At 37.7% G+C, this 23580-nt stretch overlaps 1 protein-coding gene across 11 annotated transcripts in view; it reads right to left on the bottom strand.

The window, feature by feature from the left end:
* Nucleotides 1-22031, bottom strand: part of Sesn (Sestrin) — a 110095-nt gene extending 88064 nt beyond the window's left edge. For 5 of the 11 annotated variants that reach the window (XM_067094083.1, XM_067094086.1, XM_067094088.1 and 2 more), the window contains exon 1: nt 21691-21903. In XM_067094083.1, coding sequence (XP_066950184.1) covers nt 21691-21750 — 60 coding nt within the window. In that variant the 5' untranslated portion in view covers nt 21751-21903. Of the gene's footprint in view, nt 1-21690 lie in introns of all 11 variants that reach the window. The other 6 variants (XM_067094094.1, XM_067094098.1, XM_067094089.1 and 3 more) reach the window with 2 other exon arrangements.
* Between the last annotated feature and the right edge of the window lie 1549 nt (nt 22032-23580).

Genomic DNA, 23580 nt, shown 5'->3' with positions numbered 1-23580 from the left:
CAACAATGTACCGAGAGATATGACTTCACGATATATCAAAATACTTTGCCGCAGCTGCCTGAAATTATCCTTAAAATACCTGCTGACCATTGAATTGAACTGAATACAGAATTTAGGCCAGAGGTCAAGCAATGGGACCTATGAGGTCATTCAGCGCTGAAACGGAAACTGACAGTAAAAGGTTTGAAAGGTGCAACAGGAGGAAAATCTTGCAGTTGCACTATGAATCAATTGTTAGGAGAGGGTGGAAAGTAAGACGGAAGAAAGAGAATACGAAAGGAGGTACAGTAAAAGGAACGAAAGGGGTTGCAGCTAGGGCCCGAAGACACGCTGGAAAGAACCTTAAGTAATGCCTACAGTGCACCGCATGAGTTGCACTGACGGCACTACCCCCCTACGGGCTACTGACAATTCGGATAAGTGGAGGGCAGCAACAGGGTCTACAGGGAAAATTTGCCTAGTTTCTGTTACAGATATGCTATTTTATTTTATTATTATTTTTTTTTTGTAATAACGGTCATGATGAAATTCATCCCCTTGCAATCATCAGTGATCATTTTCTGAGCTGAATACTTTAAACACACTCATTCTCCATGTGACAAATTAATATTCCTGAACAAAAATTCTGGTAACAGAAGGTAACAGGAAATACAGAAAGAAAAGATCAGTTATTAAAAAAAGGAAAAAATTCACAAAATAAAGAAACAGGTAAAAATATAAGTAAATTACTGACTTCGGCTAGTCAGTATACAGCCTTTATTTCTACGGTCAGTAACATAAATTCCTTAATTCTATTTCCAGAATAACTAGAATTTAATATCACTAATGCGACAGCTACAGACGACCTTGAATTTCCTAGCACACTTGTTGCTCTTGATAACAGTAAAGGCATTTCACAGTTAAAATTCCTGTCTCCAAGTGTTTTCTCCTACTCTGTGTACCAGCTTCAAGCTCTGGGTATCAAATCAACTCGTCTGGTAAATGGCAAGATCTTTGGAGCTGGGTCAATAGTGTAGTTTTTGACCCAATTTGTAGGTGACAAGCGTATTTTTGTTTACTTGTCCAGTTGACCCTCCTCTGCATACCTGACCCGATCCTCCATCATCCTTTCCTTACCTAAATAGTTATTCAATCACCAATCCTCCATCTGCATTGTTTCCAAGTCATTATTTTCCATTCCTCCTCTGCAAATCTGCCTCCTTCATCATCCTTTACTTACCTAGTTATTCAATCCTCAATCTGCGTTGTTTCCTAGTCACTATTTTCCCTTCCTCCTCTGCAATCTGCCTTCTCCAACATCCCCCTTTTTCTTACCTAATTATTCAATCCTCCATACTCCATCTAAAATGTTTCCCAGTGTTTATTTTCCATGAGAAGTCTTTCTGAAATGCCTTCGACAGCTCAGGTAAGCCTAAATGGCCCTGACCTTTGTTCCACTTTGGTCACGTGGTTTCAAAAGGACAGGGGCCTTGGTCAGAGCCTTCTGGTTCTAGGCATTTCCCTAAGGATGGAGCTGTTAGTGCCACACCTGTTCTTGACTTCAGGGAACAGCTACAGGTCACCTGGCTGTCGGCAGATTGGGCTCGAATCACTGACATTGGAAATGCGATGCTACAGTTCATATAATGCAACCTTTCTCAATCTGGTTTGTCCACCATTTAAATTTAATATTTACTTACCGAAAATTAAGGATTTGTATTTGATATTTAAGACCCGTCATACATTGTTCCCTTTTTTATTGAGAACAAATGAAAAATACTTGTCTACTCAACCTGACATCATCTCTTGCTAGTCAAATGTAAATATAACTCTTCTAAGGTTTCCTTTTATACATCTCCCTTTTACACTTGCAGCCTGGTCTTGATAAAAGGTTTCCGTTAGCCTCCATGTGAACTCATATACCATAAACTACGCACAGGCGCATGAGCGCTTGAGCGAGTGGCCAATAAGACAAATTACTCGTCTCTAAAACCTGGAATAACAGCGAAATGGCAAAACGATTATCGATGCTTCCAGCTTATCCTAAGTAAGAGGAGGAGGAGGAGGAGGAGGAGGAAGAGGAGGTACTCCCTTCCTACCTTAATTCATCATCGCATCTCGCCAATTAAGATGATTTACGACCAAAGTCGATAGGGGCGGTTCCTCCGTGCTGGCGTGACGGAAAACCCCCCCTTACGGCAACAAGGCCGTGAATTCGACTCGAGTCAATGGTCCTGTAACGACGATAAATCTAAACATGGCGGGGGGGATGGGGGGAATAGCTCCCTTGGGATTTTAGCTTAGCAACAACTCGAAGGAAGGGGCGTGTATGGAGAGAGAAAAAGGGTGGGGAGGGGTTCATACGGCAGGGATGGGTGATTTTGGAAATGGAGAAACGGGAAATAAGTGATGGGCTTGTGTCTTGAATGCTAGCGGGAAAAGAAGAGAGAGAGAGAGAGAGAGAGAGAGAGAGAGAGAGAGAGAGAGAGAGAGAGAGAGAGAGAGAGAGAGAGAGAGAGAGCTATACGCTTATCGCTCGTGGTATAAATTTTATTCTTTCAGTAATTTTGAAAACAGCTTCGAAAATGCCAACATGTTTTGGAAATGAAAGTTCGAAAGAGGCCCCCTAGGTCACTATGCCACCCTTCCCCTGAACACCCCAACCACCATGAAAAAAAATACTGACATAGCGACAATTTTTCATGCAGCTAGAAAACTGTTGTGCCGGCTTTGTCTGTCCATCCGCACTTTTTCTGTCCGCCCTCAGATCGTAATAACTACCGAGGCTAGAGGGCTGCAAATTGGTATGTTGATCATCCACCCTGCAATCATCAGACATACCAAATTGCAGCCCTCTAGCCTCAGTAGTTTTGATTTTATTTAAGGTTAAATTTATCCATAATCGGTCTTCTGGCAACGATACAGGATAGGCCACCACCTAGCCGTGGTTAAAGTTTCATGGACAGCGGCTCATACAGCATTATGCCGAGACCACCGAAAGAAAGATCTACTTTCGTTGGCCTTGATTATTCACTGTAGCGGCTGTACAGAAAACTCGATTACGCCGAAGAAACTTAGGCGCATTTTTTTGCTTTTGTTTTTTTAAACTCTTCTCTTCACAGGAACGTACTCCACCAATGTTTTAATGATTAATATTTGTCGAAGGTATCTTTATCAAAATTCTCTTTTGTGGAAATCATTTATAACAGATTCAGGCAGATTCGGTCTTTCCGAATAGTCCCGCTTTTATTTATAAACACTTCCTTCTTCTCCGTCCTTTGTAATTGTGGGACTCGCTCGCCCACACAAGTCCTTGGACAACAGGATCTTTTTGTACTCTATCACCCATCTCCAGTATTCATGTCCTAACAAGGATTACCCTTAACTAGGCCAGCATCTCTCAATCAATCAATCGATCATTCAGTCAATCAATCTCCCTATCAGTCACCCCCATCAACAATCATCCCGTTCTTCAAAGTCGTCACAAATTGACGTAACAATGAGCTTTCTCTTTAAAAAAAATAGTAAAGTCACTTAAATATTTTATCTGGAAGCCTAAAACTTCAAAAAATTCTGTTTCTTCTTTGACTTTTTACCCGCCCCTCCCTCCCTTAAAAAATAATTTATTCATCTTGGGGTTTTCAACAGGAGGAAATATTATGACAGCAGTTGGCATCAGGGCAAGAGATATACCCGTCATTTAGGGGGATATTCCTTCCTTTCAAGGGGTACACAACCCTCCATGATCGGTCCCTCTATTTGGATCACTCTGTGTCCGTATACCAGCCCATTTATATATATATATATATATATATATATATATATATATATATATATATATATATATTCTGCAGTTTTCAGAGAGTATTTAGGGATGAAGTCGCTAGCCCCATGCTTTTCTCCAGCCTAGCTGCTAACCAAAACAGTCTACTAATTATCAGGCACATAAATCACTTATGTTAAGTGAACCGAGTGAATTTTGTCACACAAGTAAAGTGCATTAATATGAATGCAAATTATCATCTCTACGAATATTACACACCACAAATATAAATGGCCAAGTCTATGCATATCTAAATAGGAAAATAGATACCAATAATAATAATAATAATAATAATAATAATAATAATAATAATAATAATAATAATAAAAACATCCATTTCACTCCCAAGTGCCATGCCATGCGTACGAAATGACTTTCATTCGCGTCCGTGTGCGTCGTACCAAGAGGTCGCACACACACTGCTTGCTTGCTTGCTTTCCGGTTCAAACTTGTCTTAATCAACGCTGAGAGAGATAGAACAACGCAGACGGGAGGAACTGTGGTATTCATATTTCGTTCGAAGAATTTAAGAATCTGCACCAGTCCACAAACTGGTTTCACATACATTATTCTGATGACGGATGTCCCACCATGTGTACCGACTCTCTCTCTCTCTCATGCACATACATACACACACACAGACACGTGTGTGTGTGTGTATATATGTATATATATATATATATATATATATATATATATATATATATATATATATATATATATATATAGAGAGAGAGAGAGAGAGAGAGAGAGAGAGAGAGAGAGAGAGAGAGAGAGAGAGAGAGAGAGAGAGAGACTTTATTAGTGTATCATCAACTCATGAAATAAAAACTAAATTCAATATGGCGCATTTTAATTACAGAAGAAGCGGAAAAATCTATGTAGTGAAAAGCAGAATTAAAGATATGAAAGTATTACATGCAATCAATAACCTTCAATATTATCTATCTAAATACATACGGTTATTATTATTATTATTATTATTATTATTATTATTATTATTATTATTTAGAAGATAAACCCTATCCATATGGAACACGCCCACATGGGCTATTGACTTGAAATTCAAGCTTCCAAAGAATACGGTGTTCATTTGAAAGAAATAACAGAAGGTAAAAGAAAATACATATAAAAGAGAACAGAAATAAAAAAAACAAAGTCACGAATCAACAAAAAATAAGTCAAAGTGTAAATATACAGGTATTACGTATAACGCAAAAGCAAAGAGAGCTAACGTTATGGATAAAATTTCTACAATTGTCTTTTGTTTTTGTCTGTATAATCCAACCTCCTTCACAGCGCAGTATTTCCATCTGAACATATAAAAAGGTAAGAGAGAGAGAGAGAGAGAGAGAGAGAGAGAGAGAGAGAGAGAGAGAGAGAGAGAGAGAGAGAGTCAAGTTATACAGTGTATCATTTAAGAAAATACCACCTACACACGATCTTTACAAATGTCTGCTGTATCCTGGCAAGGAAATTCAGAGAGAGAGAGAGAGAGAGAGAGAGAGAGAGAGAGAGAGAGAGAGAGAGAGAGAGAGAGTACCACTTAAGAAAATAACACCTACACATGACCTTTACAAATGTGGGCTGTATCCCGGCAACCGGCAAAGGAAATTTAGAGAGAGAGAGAGAGAGAGAGAGAGAGAGAGAGAGAGAGAGAGAGACTAAACACAGTCCTAGCAATAAGCCATACGTCCGCTTCTACACTAAGCAAAACCTGACTGTAACGAGATTTGAATTATTAATACTGTAACCCCCGCCCCCCCGCCCCCGTAACCTATAACCTGTAAACAGACACCAGTTCTACAGGCAGTTCCCGCCTGTTTGTTTTTGCAGGCCGGTTAAAACCAGATCCTTGGAGGCAGGATTTCTGTGGGTGTCATGGCAAGGGCACCAGAGCCAAAGGATCCGTCGAGGCAGAGTCCTTTATCAAATATGGAGAAAAGTACCCCAGGAAACTGGTGGCCCTTCGTGGAAACCCAAGTAACAGTGTATAATCAGCGGTTTTTTCTTGTAGTTTTTTCTTAACTGATACTTTATTAATTAATTCAAACGCGCAACAATTCAAGGTTTGTAGCTGCTAAGAGGCCACGAGTCTTAAAATAAAAGCCCATTATCTGTTAACAGTAACCAGTGACTACATTATATATATAATATATATAATACATACTGTATATATATATATATATATATATATATATATATATATATATATATATATATATATATATATATATATATATATATATATATATATATGTGTGTGTGTGTGTGTGTGTGTGTGTATGTGTGGATTCGTAATGCAACCTACTTTTATGTGCCACACAAATCTACCTCCTTGAATGAAAGGATACGAAACTTAAGATTCTTCGTGAGCAACTGTCTTCAGCAGTCAAATCCAGCGACAAAGTCACTGACAGAGTGGTTCAAGAAGCAGGGTCGCAAGGAACAAACAAGATGATTAACAAAACCCCTTGGGAGAGACAATACTTTGTTATCAGTCACCCTTATACGGTAAGATCCCAAACGCCCCACCCACCCCAGCCTCCCGTCGCTGGCGATTACCGGTAAAAGGGAAACGCCTAAGGATATTGGCGCATATTATTAAGCGACATTTGTAGCTTCATGATTGTATATAAATCACGGTGTGATAAAAAATGTCATATATATATATATATATATATATATATATATATATATATATATATATATATATATATAGTATATATATATATATATATATATATATATGTATATATATATATATATATATATATATATATATATATATATATATATATATATATATATATATATATATATATATACATACATATATATATATATATATATGTATACACACACACACACATATATATATATATATATATATATATATATATATATATATATATATATATATGAATACACAGTAGGGAATGCGACTATTATTATTATTATTATTATTATTATTATTATTATTATTATTATTCAGAAAATGAACCCTATTCCTATGGACAAGTCCACAGGAGCTACTGACTTGAAATACAAGCTTCCAAAGAATAAAGTATTCATTTCAAAGAAGTAACAGGTCATAGGAAATACAGAAACGAGATCATTTACTAGAAGATAAAAATTAATTTAACAAATAAACATATAAACAGATAAAAAATGTAAGTAAAATACAAGGAGAATCTCCTGTAGGTTCTACTACAAAAAGCCTTTCGTACAGAAATATTAAACACCAGCGACCGGTAAGATACGCGTATCAAAATTCTGCCGTTGTCAAACGCGCATGGAACACCAACCACGGTATGAAACTGGAATGCACCGCAAACTGTTGTTGGTTCTAAAGGTGAGTTAGACTTTAAGCGGATTTGATTAAGCAGACTGATAACATGAGTCTATCTCATGGGACGAATCTGTCTCAAGGGGTCGCTGAAACAGATAAGATCGACAATATCATTTATAGGATCCTATTTTAAAGGCGATGGCCACTCCTTATCCCCTGGGTTTTGGCCGAAACTCTGACGAACTCTCTCTCTCTGTACCCCATAATTGGGTGCAGTTTAGAAATCCCTTCTTTAATTAGTTTTTTTGTACAAAAAAACCATTATTGTCTCCCTTTACACACACACACACACACACACATCACTAAATTCACGTCGGAAGGTGAGTGAAAACCGGGACTTTGAACAAGTACTTTCGTAGTTTTATTCTACATTTTCAAGTTCACACTGAACACAAAAGAAGTTGACTTAGTATTAAAATATAATAATATTTTGAGAAATAAACTAATCAAGAATAGTCTGCCCAATTCAAACAATATTGTATACAGTATTCCTTGCAAAGAATGTAATAATATTTACATTGGTCAAACATCAAAAGGACTAAAAGTAAGAAGCCCCCAACACAAATATGCCACTTCAAGAGGTTTATCAAATAATGGCATTGTGGATCATTGGCTTAAGACAGACCATGCGATGAACTGGGATAAGTCAACGGTAATCTACAAGGTCAACGACCGTCGGAAAAGAAATCCTTCTAGAGACTGTGTTCATCGAAGCTACGTCCACCAGGAATGTTAATCTCCACCCTGGATTATCCCTTGATCCTTTGTTCCCGTCTTTTTGGCTTAATGAACATGCTGCCCAGATTAACAAACTGTAACCCGCCCCCCACCTTTCTGTTTTTGTACATAAATCTGTCAACTTATTTTGTATTCAGTGTGAACTTGAAAATGTAGAATAAACTACGAAAGTACTTGTTCAAAGTCCCGGTTTTCACTCGCCTCCCGACGTGGATATATTGGTGATATTCTCAAGCACGCGGTCCTTCGTGCTGCATTGGACACACACACATATATTGTAAACAACTCTGGTAGCCGCGAAATATTTTTAAATTAACTCCCCCCCCCAACTCTCTCTCTCTCTCTCTAGAGAGAGAGAGAGAGGAAGTAATCACGACTGACATACAGCTTTCATCTAGAATAACCTAACGACATCAAGTCTAGCTCAAAGGTAAGGGCTAGGCACTTAAAAAAAAAAAAACTGACCCCACACATCGGATCATCTCTCGATGCAAGCTCAAAGAAGTAAACAAACAGGATCCAGTCCTACTTCCTGGATAAGGTTGGCCCCTTGTGACGGAAGCGTCGTCCCATTTTGGCGTGATCCTTCACCCTCCTGAACGAGGCCGGGGGTCACAGTACAAGGGAGTATCGTCATGTTACTGGACGGCCGCGACATTGGTGCAGATATAGCCACTTTTCTGAGAGCACAGTACACACCTCAGCCATACAGGACGCCTGTTAAACTCAGCTTTTTTATCTAATTACTTATTTATCTATTGATTTATCTTTTTTTTTCTTTTCTAATGACTAATCTCTTCTTTCTACATTTCCTGCTATCTTCTGTGGCTTCTTTCAGATGAACACCATATTCTTCGGGAGCTTCAATTTCCAGCCAATGGCCCCTGCAGGCTTGTTCCATATGAATAGGGTTTATCTTCTAGATGATGATGATGATAATAATAATAATAATAATAATAATAATAATAATAATAATAATAATAATAATAATAATGCCCAGATGCAAACGCGAAATTAGATCAGTTAACTTATCTTATTCCTTATTCAAATAAGCAACGAAATGCTACACCACTTGGAGTTCCAAAACCCTATGATACATGAAATAACAGATTGAAGGTACCTTGTCCCAAGCTTCAGAAGGCAAGCAACATCCTTCAAGACTAGGACAACGGACTAAGGAACCCCTGCCTAGGTCGAGGGCCACACCCTACAAAGTGTACGAAATTAACCTTGCCCGGGTAGTCTAGACCAGAGCCGTATATATACGGCTCTGGTCTAGACATTAGCTTACTACCCGTCAACTATCATCACGACTTTCTGCCGTTTCCGAATGAAACACGAAAAAGCAAATCAACGCTTAATTTAACTTGAAAGAGCAAATCTATTAATTAATTTAGCATGAAAAGCAAATCTACGACCTAATTAAACATGAAAGAGCAAATCTATGATCTAATTTAAAACAAAGAAGCAAATCTACAACCTAATTTAACACGAGGAAGCAAATCTGTGGCGTAATTTAATATGAAAAGCAAATCTATGAACTAATTTAACATTAAAAAGCAAGTCCACCGCCTAATTAACATGAAAAAGCAAATCTATGACCTAATCTAAGATAAAAAAAAAAGCAAACTACAACCTAATTAACATGAAAATGCGCACCTACGACTCAGTTTGACATGAAAAAGGAACTCTACTTAACGCGAATAAGCAGATCTTCTGCGACCTAACTTAACGCGAATAAGGAGATCTTCTTCGACCTACTTTAACATAAAAAATAGCAAATCTACGACCTAAATCAACACGACAAGGATGAACCTCTTAACGGCAGTGTGAATTGCTGTTGTCAAACGGCACTGAACCAATCCAGGATGCAGTGTTTACAATCACTACAAAGAGGCGTTTATCAAAAGCCCTGAAGTGAATTATAACAGTTTAAAATCTTTAAACACTTCCGTTATAATTACCTTTAATTATCTGATGTCTATTTACCGCCTTTCATATCAAGCTTTTTAATTACATCGTACAGAAGAGATACATAAAGAACAATCCAGAAAATCACAAATAAATCATGATTATCAAAATTATGACCCGTTCATTTTTAAAGACATTTGACATAAGATCATTTTTATCATTTACATAGAGCAATATTTATGATTATTGCCTGTTTCAATAAAAAAAAACAGCATTTTACACGATACATTTCTTGAACCAAAAGAGATTAATATGCAGTGATTAAAAAAATAATCTTATACCACTAATGCTCTGAGCAGGAAAACTCATATTTTGAAAAAAATTCAGATATGCTATTGCGCGAGAGCTGCGATTTTGTAACTAAGATGCCGCTATCACATGATAATTAGCGTAATCTATGTACCAACATATAATTAATTATATTACTAAAACGCAAAGTAAAATATATAATACAAACGTACAAAAACACACACCCATCTAAGAGAAAAAAGAAACATCAGCTGTGTATCCAAGTGTGGATCACTTTAGACTTTATTAACTTAAATGATCTCATCATAATATTTGTGTTAATAGAGTCTTCATGACGTCATCTGGGGGAACATCACCTAATACTGTGATACCAGTATCGTGCGAACTCCAAATGTTAGAAAAATACGTGTTTTTGAGATTAGGTTCTATTTGCAACATACTTTGCACGAAAGAATGACTAAGTGGCCCCCACGGTTGCATAATTCTCAGATAACTATTTTCGTAACTGAATAAACAAGACTGGTACGTGACATAACTCTTTGATATTCGCGGAACAAACATGTATTGCAAATCAAGCCGTATCTCTGACACGTAACGGTATGGTACTATCACGTCAGGACCCACGTAAACACGGAAACGAAACCGTCTATGGCGATGACAAAAATAACTGATAGAGGTGGCATCATGGTGCACTTAATCCGACCTCTACTTTCAATAAAACAGACAGACTGCTATAATCGAATCAACAGTAAAAGCGAAGGTCCAATGAATGAACGAAAATGAGGAGGGGGGAAAAAAAAGCAAAGGCGACATCGAAGCCGACTTAACTTAAAGCTGTAGTTGCATCTAGGTGCTACACCACCCGGATAAAACTAGTTCTGGCAGAGGGTTCTCAAGGATACCATGACTTGAGATCACGTTAAGAATGGGCAGTTTTCTTTTGTAGGGCAACAACGAAAGTGTTGGAGATGAAAACGTGACTTAGGCGGGTAGCTATATATTTCCTTCCGTCACTTCCATTACCACATAAAATAATACTGTAGTAGAAAAATGTTACACGAATATGCACATCGGACTCCAACAAAATCTAAATACCAATAAAACCGTCTGCATGTCATTTATTATTATTATTATTATTAATATTATTATTATTATTATTATTATTATTATTATTATTATTAGGGAGGAGACCTTCTCTGAGGGCAGTAGACTTGAAAAGTAGCTGTTTCCACGGCGTTTAATTTATATCGAGTCTTCCCTATTCTTCTTATTATCTCCTATTCATCAGCATGTATATGGTAAATCAAGTTTCCTAACGACATATAAAGATTTCTGTTGCCTTAGGTTTATTTCCTCTTACGTGTCAACAGCGCACTAGCAGTCATCTAAGAGAGTATAAAAGCTAGTGAATTAAGATACGTGATGTACAGGTATTTATAGCAGGCAGGGTGTTTACAATAGGTGGGCTGGTCAGTAGGTTGTAGGTTGATGACAAAATCTGTTCCCCTCCAGCCAGCAACACAGGTTAGGCCTAGGAAATCTCAGCACCCCAGGTCGACTTCGTCACCGACCTACGGCTAATTAAAATTCTTGCCTACTGATCAACCCACCTATTGTAAACACCCTGCCTGCTATTATTATTATTATTATTATTATTATTATTATTATTATTATTATTATTATTATTATTATTATTATTCAGAAGATAAACCCCATTCGCATGGAACAAGCTCACAGGGGACACTGGCTTGAGATGCAAGCTTCCAGAGAATGTTATGGTGTTCGTTAGAAAGAAGTAACAGAAGGTAATGGGAAATACAAGATGATATCACTTATTAAAAGAAAAAATGAATTATCATGCCTGGAACTACGATATACAGAAATATAGTGGACCTATTCTTTACCCCCTGCATTCAAACCTTGGATAAAAATAGAGAGCTTACGTACCTAAAAAAAAAAAAAAAAAAAATATCTTACGTAGCTAAACATAGGCCAGAGCTCTATGCTTTTATTGTAAGACCTGTAGTACGAAAAAAAAAAACTTGCATAGTATCAGCTGCAAAAATCTAAACTGGTTACATTTTTTATCACACAAAAATTATATTCGTGCATATTCGTGCATATCTTAAAAGTGGAACGTTTGCTATTGATTTTTTTTTAGTATAGGAAATTAATTTGGACATTTGTAATTCAGAAAATAACAGCAATTAACATCCTGAAGCAATGATACGACCAAGATCATGATACGACCAAGATCATGACTTGATAAGTGCTAGGAATATTAGCCTATGTCACGTGTTCCATAAACTGATTTTACAGTATCTTAGCTATTGGTCTTTACTTGCTGGCCTCGAAAATAAGACATGCTGCAATGATGCAAACCAAAAGGTTCCAAGCCACCTCCTATTTTTATTACTGGTGCGTGTCTTCTGTTCTCTCTCACCCTCTTCTTGCCTGCACTATCCATCCTCGGGGACATGGTCTTCCCTCATGTCATATGAAGCTGAACCCCACATGACCCGTTCTCTTCGACAAACCATACATTTCCTCACTCCAACAACTGGTTTTTTTTTCCTACTCTCCTATACCAATAACACTTCCCAGTGATCGAAGGACCCTACCATGGAATACTACCAACTCCTCATGTACTCTCCACCTCAAAATCTTCAACCTGGGACGTTCCTTCACCCATTTTCTCCTCGTAGGCCTATATTTCCCTCATATTCTTCTTATCATCTGGTTCCCTTTGTCATTAATCCTACATTCATAAGCTTATACGCTATTAATCTTTTCATCATAAAATTTGTATCCTGATTTGTAAATAACTTGGAGCTTGCCAAGACAAATTTCTCAAATATAACTTGCACAAAGCTCTTTTCACCTTTGACCTGACATTTTTTTTTAATTTTCATTCCCAAAGACTAGGCCTAATCAAATGAGTTTCCTCCTCATACTGGAAATATCCAGACCAAAGAACGAGCCAATCCAAAGGAGGGGGAGGAGGAGGAGGAGGAGGAGGAGGAGGAGGAGGAGGAGGAGGAAGAAGAAGAAGAAGAAGAAGAAGGAAAAGTCGATCTGGGGGAGGGGTCACTGGGTACCTATAACGATAACAAATCGCTAGGCCTATCTTATTAATTAATTTTACTGACCGTTAGACTCCGTCTAGCTACCCATATGACCGTAACTGACCTACCTACCTCTGTTTCAAGGTCTCGCTCTGATTTCGTGACAGATAATTCTGTCTAGACAGAGAGAGAGAGAGAGAGAGAGAGGGCACAGGTTTCTCATAGAGGTTACTCGCCCGTCTGAATCACAGCTACCAAGGACATTATCTGATAAAACTTGATTGTTATAGAGCTCTCTCTCTCTCTCTCTCTCTCTCTCTCTCTCTCTCTTTATCCGTGACTCTTGGACCAACCTCAATAAGTCCAGCTTGTGCAATACAGCACAAGGCACTGATTGAAAACATACACATTTCACAAGTTTTTACAACCAAAAAGAAATGACAAAAGTAAAAATTCAACAGAAATCTATCGTTTATAGAACCCTCTCGCAACAAACACAGAATCCACTGCCGTAAAAACTTGCTCAGTAAAATTCTACGTCTGGAAATATCTGGTTTATAAAAAAAAAAAAAAAAAAAAACTTTGCTTGGTCGAACCTTCTTCACAAGGCTGGTGGCGATTGTAGGTGGCAAGGCAGAGCGTCTTAAGCCCTTATTGCTCAGTAATAGAGGAAGTTGTTGATGTTGAGAGACGGGCGGGTTTCTAAGATGGGCTTGTTATGTTTAGGGGCCTCAGATGTGAAGCTGCTATACCTGGGTGGGTGGGTTCTGGGCAGGATGGGATGGGAATGGAGGAGAGAGAGAGAGAGAGAGAGAGAGAGAGAGAGAGGGGGGAGTACCAACTATGAACTTTCTGGTTCAGGAACTATAGAAAGGATTGGCGCCTAATTCTTGCTGCATGTTGCTTGCTGTAATGTTGGCAAATGGTACTCTTCTGAAAGTGGCAGAGAGAGAGAGAGGCAACACATGTCCTTCAACTTGTTTGTTTGTAAACCCACGGTCAACGAAGATCATGTGCAGTTAGCCAAAGGTTATCTACAGTCACTAAACTGTTTATTTAAATCTTCCAAAAATGCTTACGTTCACAAAATTAAACAGACAACCACACGCACATTTACTTTGCCAGGTAGGCCCAATGATCTTCATATTTCAATATTTTCAACAGCATAACGCGAAAACGAAATTGACTTGTTTTTAAGGCCATTGCATTCATAAAAGCATAAATTGTGCAAAAACTCTGCGGTTATTCCGTTCCAGTTTTGACGAAGCTACGCTTTAAAAATCACGTGCTTAGAAATCCACCGCAAACCGTATCTTTTTTTTTTTTTTAACTGGTGTAAGAATAAACATCTCGTTTCTCTTCATATAATGTTTCCCTAATTCTCGACTGTAAGCGCTTATTTAGCTTAAATTAGCTACCGAAACATCCCAGGTAAAATTGACAAATTAATAGTAACGGAAGAAAAACAAATACGCGTTTCCTATTGTTTGGCAAACGTACCTTGTTCAAAACACTGAAAAGAAAATACAAGTCAGCAGTATACCCTAGTGTTTATTTTAGAATTTGTCTACCTATGTCAGCAAGGTTTAGCTAAGGAGAAACACTACTAGAAAACCGATAAAACATACATACACACTCACAGAATAAATAATGTCTGCCAAATTTCTTCTTGGCTAAAATTTGAAGTCAGACACCCTTATCGCCATTGCTACTGAGGACCAAGCTATGTACTTAGATTAAGAACTAGGTCCAGACTTCAATTACGAATCTGTACCAAAGGTTAGAACGAAGGCTAGGCTATAGGACTAAAACGTCGCCTCCCCCCTACCCCCTCCCCCCCAACAAACACGGTGCCGTGTTAGCAACGTAACTTTGAATAAAATTGCGTATTCTTCGACATGTTTGTATAATAACTCAGTTACATGGCGCATTTGAGAATACTTTGAGCACGAAAGCACAATGGCATCGTAGATTTTACAGGGAATGTTTATGAAAGTTCTTAAGAGTTAATTCGAGAAATAATGAGTGAAGTGGTTTACTATGAATAAAAGGGCTTGGTAACAGCCACATTATCAATCATGGGTATTCAATAGATGAATCTATGCCAAATCTCACAGCTCATATAGACATTGCCACAACGTCGCCGGTGACCAGATTTTCCCAACCAGCGCACAAGTACTATAAACATACGCACAGTACATAGGCCTATTCATCCATGAGTATGGTAAGCCATACATAAGCTATGGCTCCTGTTCTAACGTAGGCCTACATGAAATCACGTTCACAAACACAGGGGAAGAGAGCGAAAATGCCTTTATATCTAGAAAATGCATGCTTGCTTGCGTGAGAATAAGCAAGTGTTAGATATATTAGGAGTTTGGGAAATGCTGACGGCGCACAGGTGTAAGCCAGGTGTAGTAAGCGATTTACGGGCAGAAAAAAGTTTATTATAGGGAGATTAATCTTTATTAATCATCCGGACATTAAGTGTGAGAGGGACTAAAGATTTCTGTACAAATTTATGAAGCCACTACCTCTTAGAAGAACGATCTGAAGCCAATAATCATAATAACGATATATATATATATATATATATATATATATATATATATATATATATATATATATATATATATATATTATATGTGTGTGTGTATATATATGTACAGTATATATATATATATATATATATATATATATATATATATATATATATATATATATATATATATATATATATATCGGCATTTCCCAACTGAACCCAACCGACGAACACTGTCCTCAGGACACAGGAAGCTGCAAAGTTCAAAAATAGCTTCGTCCCCACAAAAACAAGTAGCAGCCTAACCGTAAAACTGAGCATTCTCCTTCAAACAACCTCTCTCTCTCTCTCTCTCTCTCTCTCTCTCTCTCTCTCTCTCTCTCTCTCTCTCTCTCTCTCTCTCTCGCGGACAGAAACAAACGCATCCGTTATCCTAAAAGAGGGAAGAGGAGGAATGTTTCAGAAGTCCACCTGGCAACGCAGATGACCCCTTACAAAAAGGCATAACGCATTTCTTAGGCCTAACCTGAGAGAGAGAGAGAGAGAGAGAGAGAGAGAGAGAGAGAGAGAGAGAGAGAGAGAGAGAGAGAGAGAGAGAGAAGGATTTTCTTATTGATCTATCGCTCGCAAGTTACTAATTTTAAACAGGAGAGTAAAGATAACTTGTGCATTTCATCCTCATTATGAATTCCGCTCAGGCTTGCAGGGCGGGGCATTGTCTGCTAGGTGTATGGCACCCTGCATTTTAGACTACTAGATCATTCCAAGGTCTCTCTCTCTCTCTCTCTCTCTCTCTCAATTACTCTGAAACACTGTGCATGACAGAAAGCACATGCAAAAACATCATTAGTATCATAGCGCATACACAAAACAAAATGGAAATCATGACTAGGCTAATCGCTTACAAAACTGAATAGAACCAGCCCTCTCGAGGATAAAAGGCGCATATGTGCCATATATTGCCATATATACTCATATACACACACACACACTCTCTCTCTCTCTCTCTCTCTCTGCGTCGACGAAACGGACACAGGCGCAAAAACCGGTATCCAGAAATATGTTTCATTACTCATTTTCCGAACTCCACCTGTTTGCGGGGCCGCGGAACACACCTGGGAGAGAACAGTGATAAGATTCCATAGCCAGGGGAGAAATAAAACCCGTTTGCAGGACGAAAAAAAAAAAATAAAAATACAAGAAGAAGAAGAAGACGGCTGGGGAAAAATTCCATTGAATGAGTAGTCTAGCCTTCAGCCATTCTAGTCTGGCCACCTACATTACTGGTATGCGCGCTAACATCTCCCGCCAAGATTATCAAACCGGGTAGATTTGTGTTTGTCGCCGGGACCCAAAGCCCGGCAAGAGACTGCGTTTTAAGTCTCTTTTTCGAGTTTCGAATTTGGTACCACACTGTGATGATAAAAAAAACCTATATAAGGTGAAAATGTAAAAGATTCCATTAAAAGATTTCAAACTTTTGGGCACACTGAAAAAGATTAATATGTGCGCTCAAGCATATGAACATGTATGTCAAGATTTAAATACGCGTATCATATTCCCCGCACGGTTACTTAAAAACTTATATATTTTTTTTTACTTATATGGTTGGAAACGCACATTTAAATTCCGCAATGTTTAATTCAGCAGGTAAAAAATTAAATCATTTGGTAAAACTGCAGAGGTGCACACGTTAGGCCCATATCCGAGTCACAGATACAGTCCAACAGGGTCCTGACCTAACTTTCCTTAGCCTAACCTATCCTTCTCTGAGGTTGAGGTAAAGACGAAAAGACAAAGCCTTCTAAAAAATAAAAAAATACAATAATAAAAATTGTCAAAAGCACATATCCTAGGCAACTCCCCTTTTTTATTAGAGTATGAATCTTCACGCTATCACTAAATTTTCTTATAGAATATGTTTTTCTTTTCACTACTTCCAATTTGCGCACCCTAATTCCTAGGAAAGTGATAATACCACCAGCATAGACCGATACATTCGTCAATCAAAGCTAACCGGTTTAAACCCAATTGTGTCATCTCTTCGCAATTCTAAATTCTTCAGACCTTATTCGAAAGTAATTGATTTCAACTGTTTGGGTTCATCCACACTTTGACGGGCGTATGTGGTTCAATAAACGCTTCATACATTTCAGCCTAAGACTTCTTTGGCATTTTAGCCTAGAAGCTTAAGCGATTTACATAAAAAAAATGTCTTCTACAGGGTCTTTTTACAAAGCATGACCTACTTACACCGATAAATGCCCACTAAAACCCTAGATCACGACTCGATCACGATCAATTTAGATAAGAAAAAAAAACTTTACACAGCAAGAACAGCGTAGTACTAAATCCTTAGGCCTACTCATATTACAAAAGCAGTGGATCATGTCAGACACGTGAAGTCTTGAGTCAACATAACCTGTAACCTGTTTCTACGACAGGTCTTTGGAAACAGGGAATTTGCGAGACGGACCCTTTTCGTAACATGAAAGGTCTGCTCTCGCCCGGGTAGTTACAGCCGCGTAGCGGTCAACGCAAGGAGAAGCTAAGTACCAATTCATTAAAAAAAGGTAAAAGAAAGAAAAAAAACCAAACTGCTGCATACTAGTAACGGCCTAGGACTGGTTTCCTAATTCCCATGCATGCCTGAACTTAGTACAACATTCACTGTTTTAAGTTTTGTCGTTACTACCGCTACTAACATTCATATCAACATCGCAGTCACTACTCAACATTACAAACATTAAAGACTTTACTCTCGCACAAGAGAGAGAGAGAGAGAGAGAGAGAGAGAGAGAGAGAGAGAGAGAGAGAGAGAGAGAGAGAGAGAGAGAGAATACAACAGGAAAGTTTGAGAAAGGTGAAACCATCTTTTATAAAAACTACCTTGCCTGATCTTTCCTATAAAGGTTAATAATAATAATAATAATAATAATAATAATAATAATAATAATAATAATAATAATAATAATAATAATAATAATAATAATACGATTCCTTAAACACATAAAACAAAAATCCAGTCATTTAAGATCTCTCACAATAACTACAAATTATTTGCCAGCCTATACGGACAAGTAATTAAAGACCAAATAACTGATGATATGCTGTTCATATCACAACCCATCTAGAAAAAACATTTATGACAAGAGAAATTTTTAGGCGCAACCTCAAATGATTTTAGCATGGTATTTGAAGCGATAACAAACACTGAAAGCTAAAATGAACTGTATAATTCACAGGAAAAGATAAAAAAATAAAAAATAAAAGTTCACCAGGCGACTAAGTAACTACATTTTGAGCAATAGCACAACTTGAATCCAACAGTAATAGACAAAGATGATCATCATCTAGGCTACTCCCCGTAACGGGAGGGGCGTAGCGCTGTTAGTACACCTCATGCGGTGCACTGTAGGTATTACTTAAGGTTCTTTGCAGCTTCCCTTCGGGCCCTAGTTGCAGCTCCTTCCCTTTCATTCCGTTTAATGTACCTCTGTTCATATTCTCTTCCTTCCATCTGACTTTCCACCCTCTCCTAACATTCTTTTCACAGGGCAACTGCGAAGTTTCCCTCCTTTTACACCTTTAAACCCTTTTTACTCTCAATCTCCCTTTCAGGACTGAATGACCTCTTAAGTTTCAGTGTTTGGCCTTTGGCCTAAACTTTATATTCCTTTCCTTTCTTATTGCCCTTTGTTGGGTGAGCCGGTAGAGCTGCGGACTGTCACTCGATGGGCCGGAGTTCAATTCCCCCGGCCGGCTGATGAAGAGTTAGAGGAATTTATTTCTGGTGATAGAAATTCATTTCTCGCTATTATGTTGTTCGGATTCCACAACAAGCTGTAGTCCCGTTGCTAAGTAACCAATTGGTTCTTTGGTTCTTAGCCACGTAAAATAAGTCTAATCCTTCGGGCCAGCCCTAGGAGAGCTGTTAATCAGCTCAGAGGTCTGGTAAAACTAAGGTATACTTAACTTTTTTTTATCTTTGACGCCTCTCTTAGGCAAAGTGGTGCACAGTAGCACAGGAACAGGAACAAAGGAGCACTGCAGCTATGAATGACTATAAAATGCCTTCTTATGCAGACTTCGCCTTATTGGTGCACTCAGCACAGGGAGTAATTGAAATCTTGCCACTATCAATCAATGGAAGCAAGCAGTAGAGGTAAGCCATTGGTCACCCAAAAGATATACTATACTCTACTATACTATACTATACTATACTATACTATACTATACTATACTTCACTATACTAAACTATATTAAACCATACTATACTCATTAAAATATTTCGGGATACTCACTGGTAACACTAAAAATTGCATTAAGAAAAAAACAAAAAAGATTGGAAAATCCATACAGCTTCATGGCTATCCTAAATATTCTGATAATGCAAAACCATGGAATAAAATTGACCTTAGTAACGGGAAGAATGTTGCACAGCAACCAACAATTCTTAGACAAATTTGGTTGAATACAAATTCTCAGAGCACCAAGTTTAATAGTACTCCAGGAGGAAAGGTACTGAGTGCCAGTTCAGCAGTGCTTTTACGATCTATACAGCACACAACCGGCTAATTTTACAAGGACTGACAAATATCTAATGAAAATGAGACTTTACATGGTATCAAAAGATAAAAAAATGAATAACAACATGGTGAAACAATACAAGATGGAGCCTGCCAATGTATGTGTCAAACGCATGATATTTTGCCGCAATTTTTAAAGTGAACATTTTGGGAATATGGGAAATTTTCTTTCCGTCAAACTTGTTAATTTTATCAAATAGAGGGACACAAAGCTTTGTGAAGGGAAAATAAAAAACTCAAAGTACTGTATATGAACGCCACCGGCCTTGGGAGTGTAACGCCACATAATTTGTCATCAATCACGGCGCTGCACAAAGATGATCCAATGCTTAATAAAAACAAGCAGTCTGTAGAAAAAAAAAAAAAAAAACTCTTCATTTATATACTGTAGGCCGTGTCTAGGTGGTAGCAAAAAAGCTCGCTTATCCGGTAAGTTTCAGCTTGTTAGTCTAGAAACCGTTGGACTGACTGACTGATTTATTCCCATGATCTAGCGACACAGAGAAACCTAAATTTGATGACAAATGAAGTCATCAGATTCGCCATAATATTTTTAAATCCTTTATTTTACTTATCGCCCTCAGTCTATCCCATCCTCTTTAAGTTTAGTAAGTGTTATCCGCAAAGGCGCTTCTCTTGTCATAATACAGTATTCCTCACCGACATCAAATAATAGTATTTCATTAATGAATTGTGAGAACTGTTTAATGACAGTTATTTTATGATCATGCGCACCTTCGATTGCAAGGAAATACGAATAACATCTGCAACTTGGTACATAGTTCATTGTTATAACAGGCCGGAAAACGTGGTCAGGTGTTACTCAGCCTTCAATCACTTGAATTTGCTTAGGCCTAAAAATACGTCCGGCCTGATCCAGATATAACGCTGATTCTGTGGATGGTGGCCTTATCATTTTTTGACGTATATAATAAGAAATGCATGCAAATGGTAATAATATATTATTATTGAATGTTAATGTTGTTTACTCAATTACATGCTATGAAGTTGTTCATATATCCTAAAATATAAACCTTTCCCTTCAGCATTGTAATTATCATCGACCTTGAAACTCCCATAACCTGAAATTAAAATTCTCCTTTCAGTCGCCTATAGCTGGTTACACAACGTCACAATAAATATCAACAAATTAACGGAAAACACACAAACAAATAACAAAAAACATGCATATACACAAAATATGGTGATATAAAATGGTGTGTAGTGTTTTTATTTCCTGAAACCAAATTGGCAAATGATGTTTACATTTTATATGGCGGTGAGGTACATAACATTATATTTTTTAACCTTAACCAAAGTACGTTTACTTGTAATCGTATTACTTATTCTGGATGATTGAAAAGGCGTTACAGGTACTTACAAATCGTCTGTGCTTCTGAGACCGCGTTTTCACTTTTATCAACGTGGCTGGCGGTGACATAGATTAGTTTTCTTCAGGCCGAATCAATAAACAAGAATAGGCCTATACTGTACACTGAAGAAAACCCCGAGATAAAAACGAAACTGTCACTTTTTTGTATATAATTCATCAACGTTCAAGCTAGATAATTGTGTCGTGAGCTGAAATAATTGTCGACTCACTCGATAGTCAGTGCCACTGCGATCAAAATAATCATTTTGAATAATCGGCTCCACACGTCAAAATGCTTAGAGAGTGTTTAGGACGTATCTTTCTTCAGCAAACCCACAATTTCCACTGATAGGGCGAGCGATACTTTCTGCGTTTATAAAGCTATTCCGACTCTGAGCCGACGAGTTGCCAACTAGTATTTTTGAATTAGTGCTTTTCTCCTACAATGAACTTATACATCAATTTAGTAATAATTTATTTGACATGTTATATATCTAAATTTCAAAACTGGAAATATAATAATCTACAATGCATTAAATCCACGGTAAATTTTGTTAAGAAATAACCAATGAACAACGTTACACTTCACATGGGCGTCTTATATCTGAACACTGGCTTCTGGGACAAACGTTATCGCTATCACCTTCTTTCAAATATTAGACTTATAAATTTAATCAAAACTGTCAGAAACGGAAGGAACAGAGGAAAATACCATTTAAATAAAAACACACATTACATTTCGGAATTTCAAGACACTATTGACCCAATGAAAACGAAACCTAATGAAAACCCTGGGCCAATAAAATGATTTCCCCGGAGGTATGAATGCCAAGTGAACTCAACGTTAGCTAAACGGAGAGCAGAATTGCATCAGCCAAGCTACATGACTAAAAAAACCTAGTAACAACAACAACAGCAACGATAATTATAATAATTCCGGGGTGATGTGATAGCACAAAGATTTGTACATGGTTTTGGATACAGATATTTGAATTTTATTGGAGTCACGTGCCTCGGCCATGAAATAAATATGATTATAAGAATGCGAACGTTTAAGCTTTTTCCAGATCACATTTAGGATGTGGTTACATCTGTGTAAATATCCGCAATAAATACCAAAATATGACCGCAAAGCATGGGAGATTTAACCAGACTACACAGGATAGGACTAGATAACGCAAGAAGAGAGAGAGAGAGAGAGAGAGAGAGAGAGAGAGAGGTCTATGTCTATGCAAATAACTTTCCAAGTTATGGAAAGGGAAATAAAGAAGATTGATAGACCGATCTGATGGCAAAGGACACGCTTTTGTTTTAACCACATTATTACCAATATCTATGCTACACGATAACTACTGTCACTATAAAAACAAAATGAGAAAATAGTGAACTCGGGGAATACCCTGCTCAGAAAGTTTAAGTTTTGTGAACCTTTGGTAAAATGCATTTTTCCCTTTTTTTGCGGATCTTGGTGATGTTACGATATTTAATTGAGCAGACTGAGTGAACCGCCAGTGTTTTCGGGAGCTTCCCCAACTATTAGCTCGCCACCCATGACGTCAGATTATTGTTGAAATTCACAAAAAAAGCATATAGGCTAATAAAAGTTGAACGTAGTTCCAGCATATGAATTACAAAATTATTTCATTGTAATATATCTTATGGGTGTATATCTCTATCTTATATGGCCTCTGCTACAATACAATAGAAATCCTATTATGATCATCCTATATCTCGAGCAACTGACGTCACCAGGTCACGTGATCACTCAGTGTTAAGTGCCTTGGACGGAAGGTCTTTGCAATTGTTTGTTCACGCGGTCGATCGCCTCGACATTTTCCTCGAGAATTGCCATGTTATTGTAAAATTAGACTGAAATTTCGTTCTCCGCATTTGGCACGA

This window comes from Macrobrachium rosenbergii, chromosome 50 (assembly GCF_040412425.1).
Source record: "Macrobrachium rosenbergii isolate ZJJX-2024 chromosome 50, ASM4041242v1, whole genome shotgun sequence".
Classification (NCBI taxonomy): domain Eukaryota; kingdom Metazoa; phylum Arthropoda; class Malacostraca; order Decapoda; family Palaemonidae; genus Macrobrachium; species Macrobrachium rosenbergii.
This window is presented reverse-complemented; position numbering and strand designations above follow the sequence as displayed.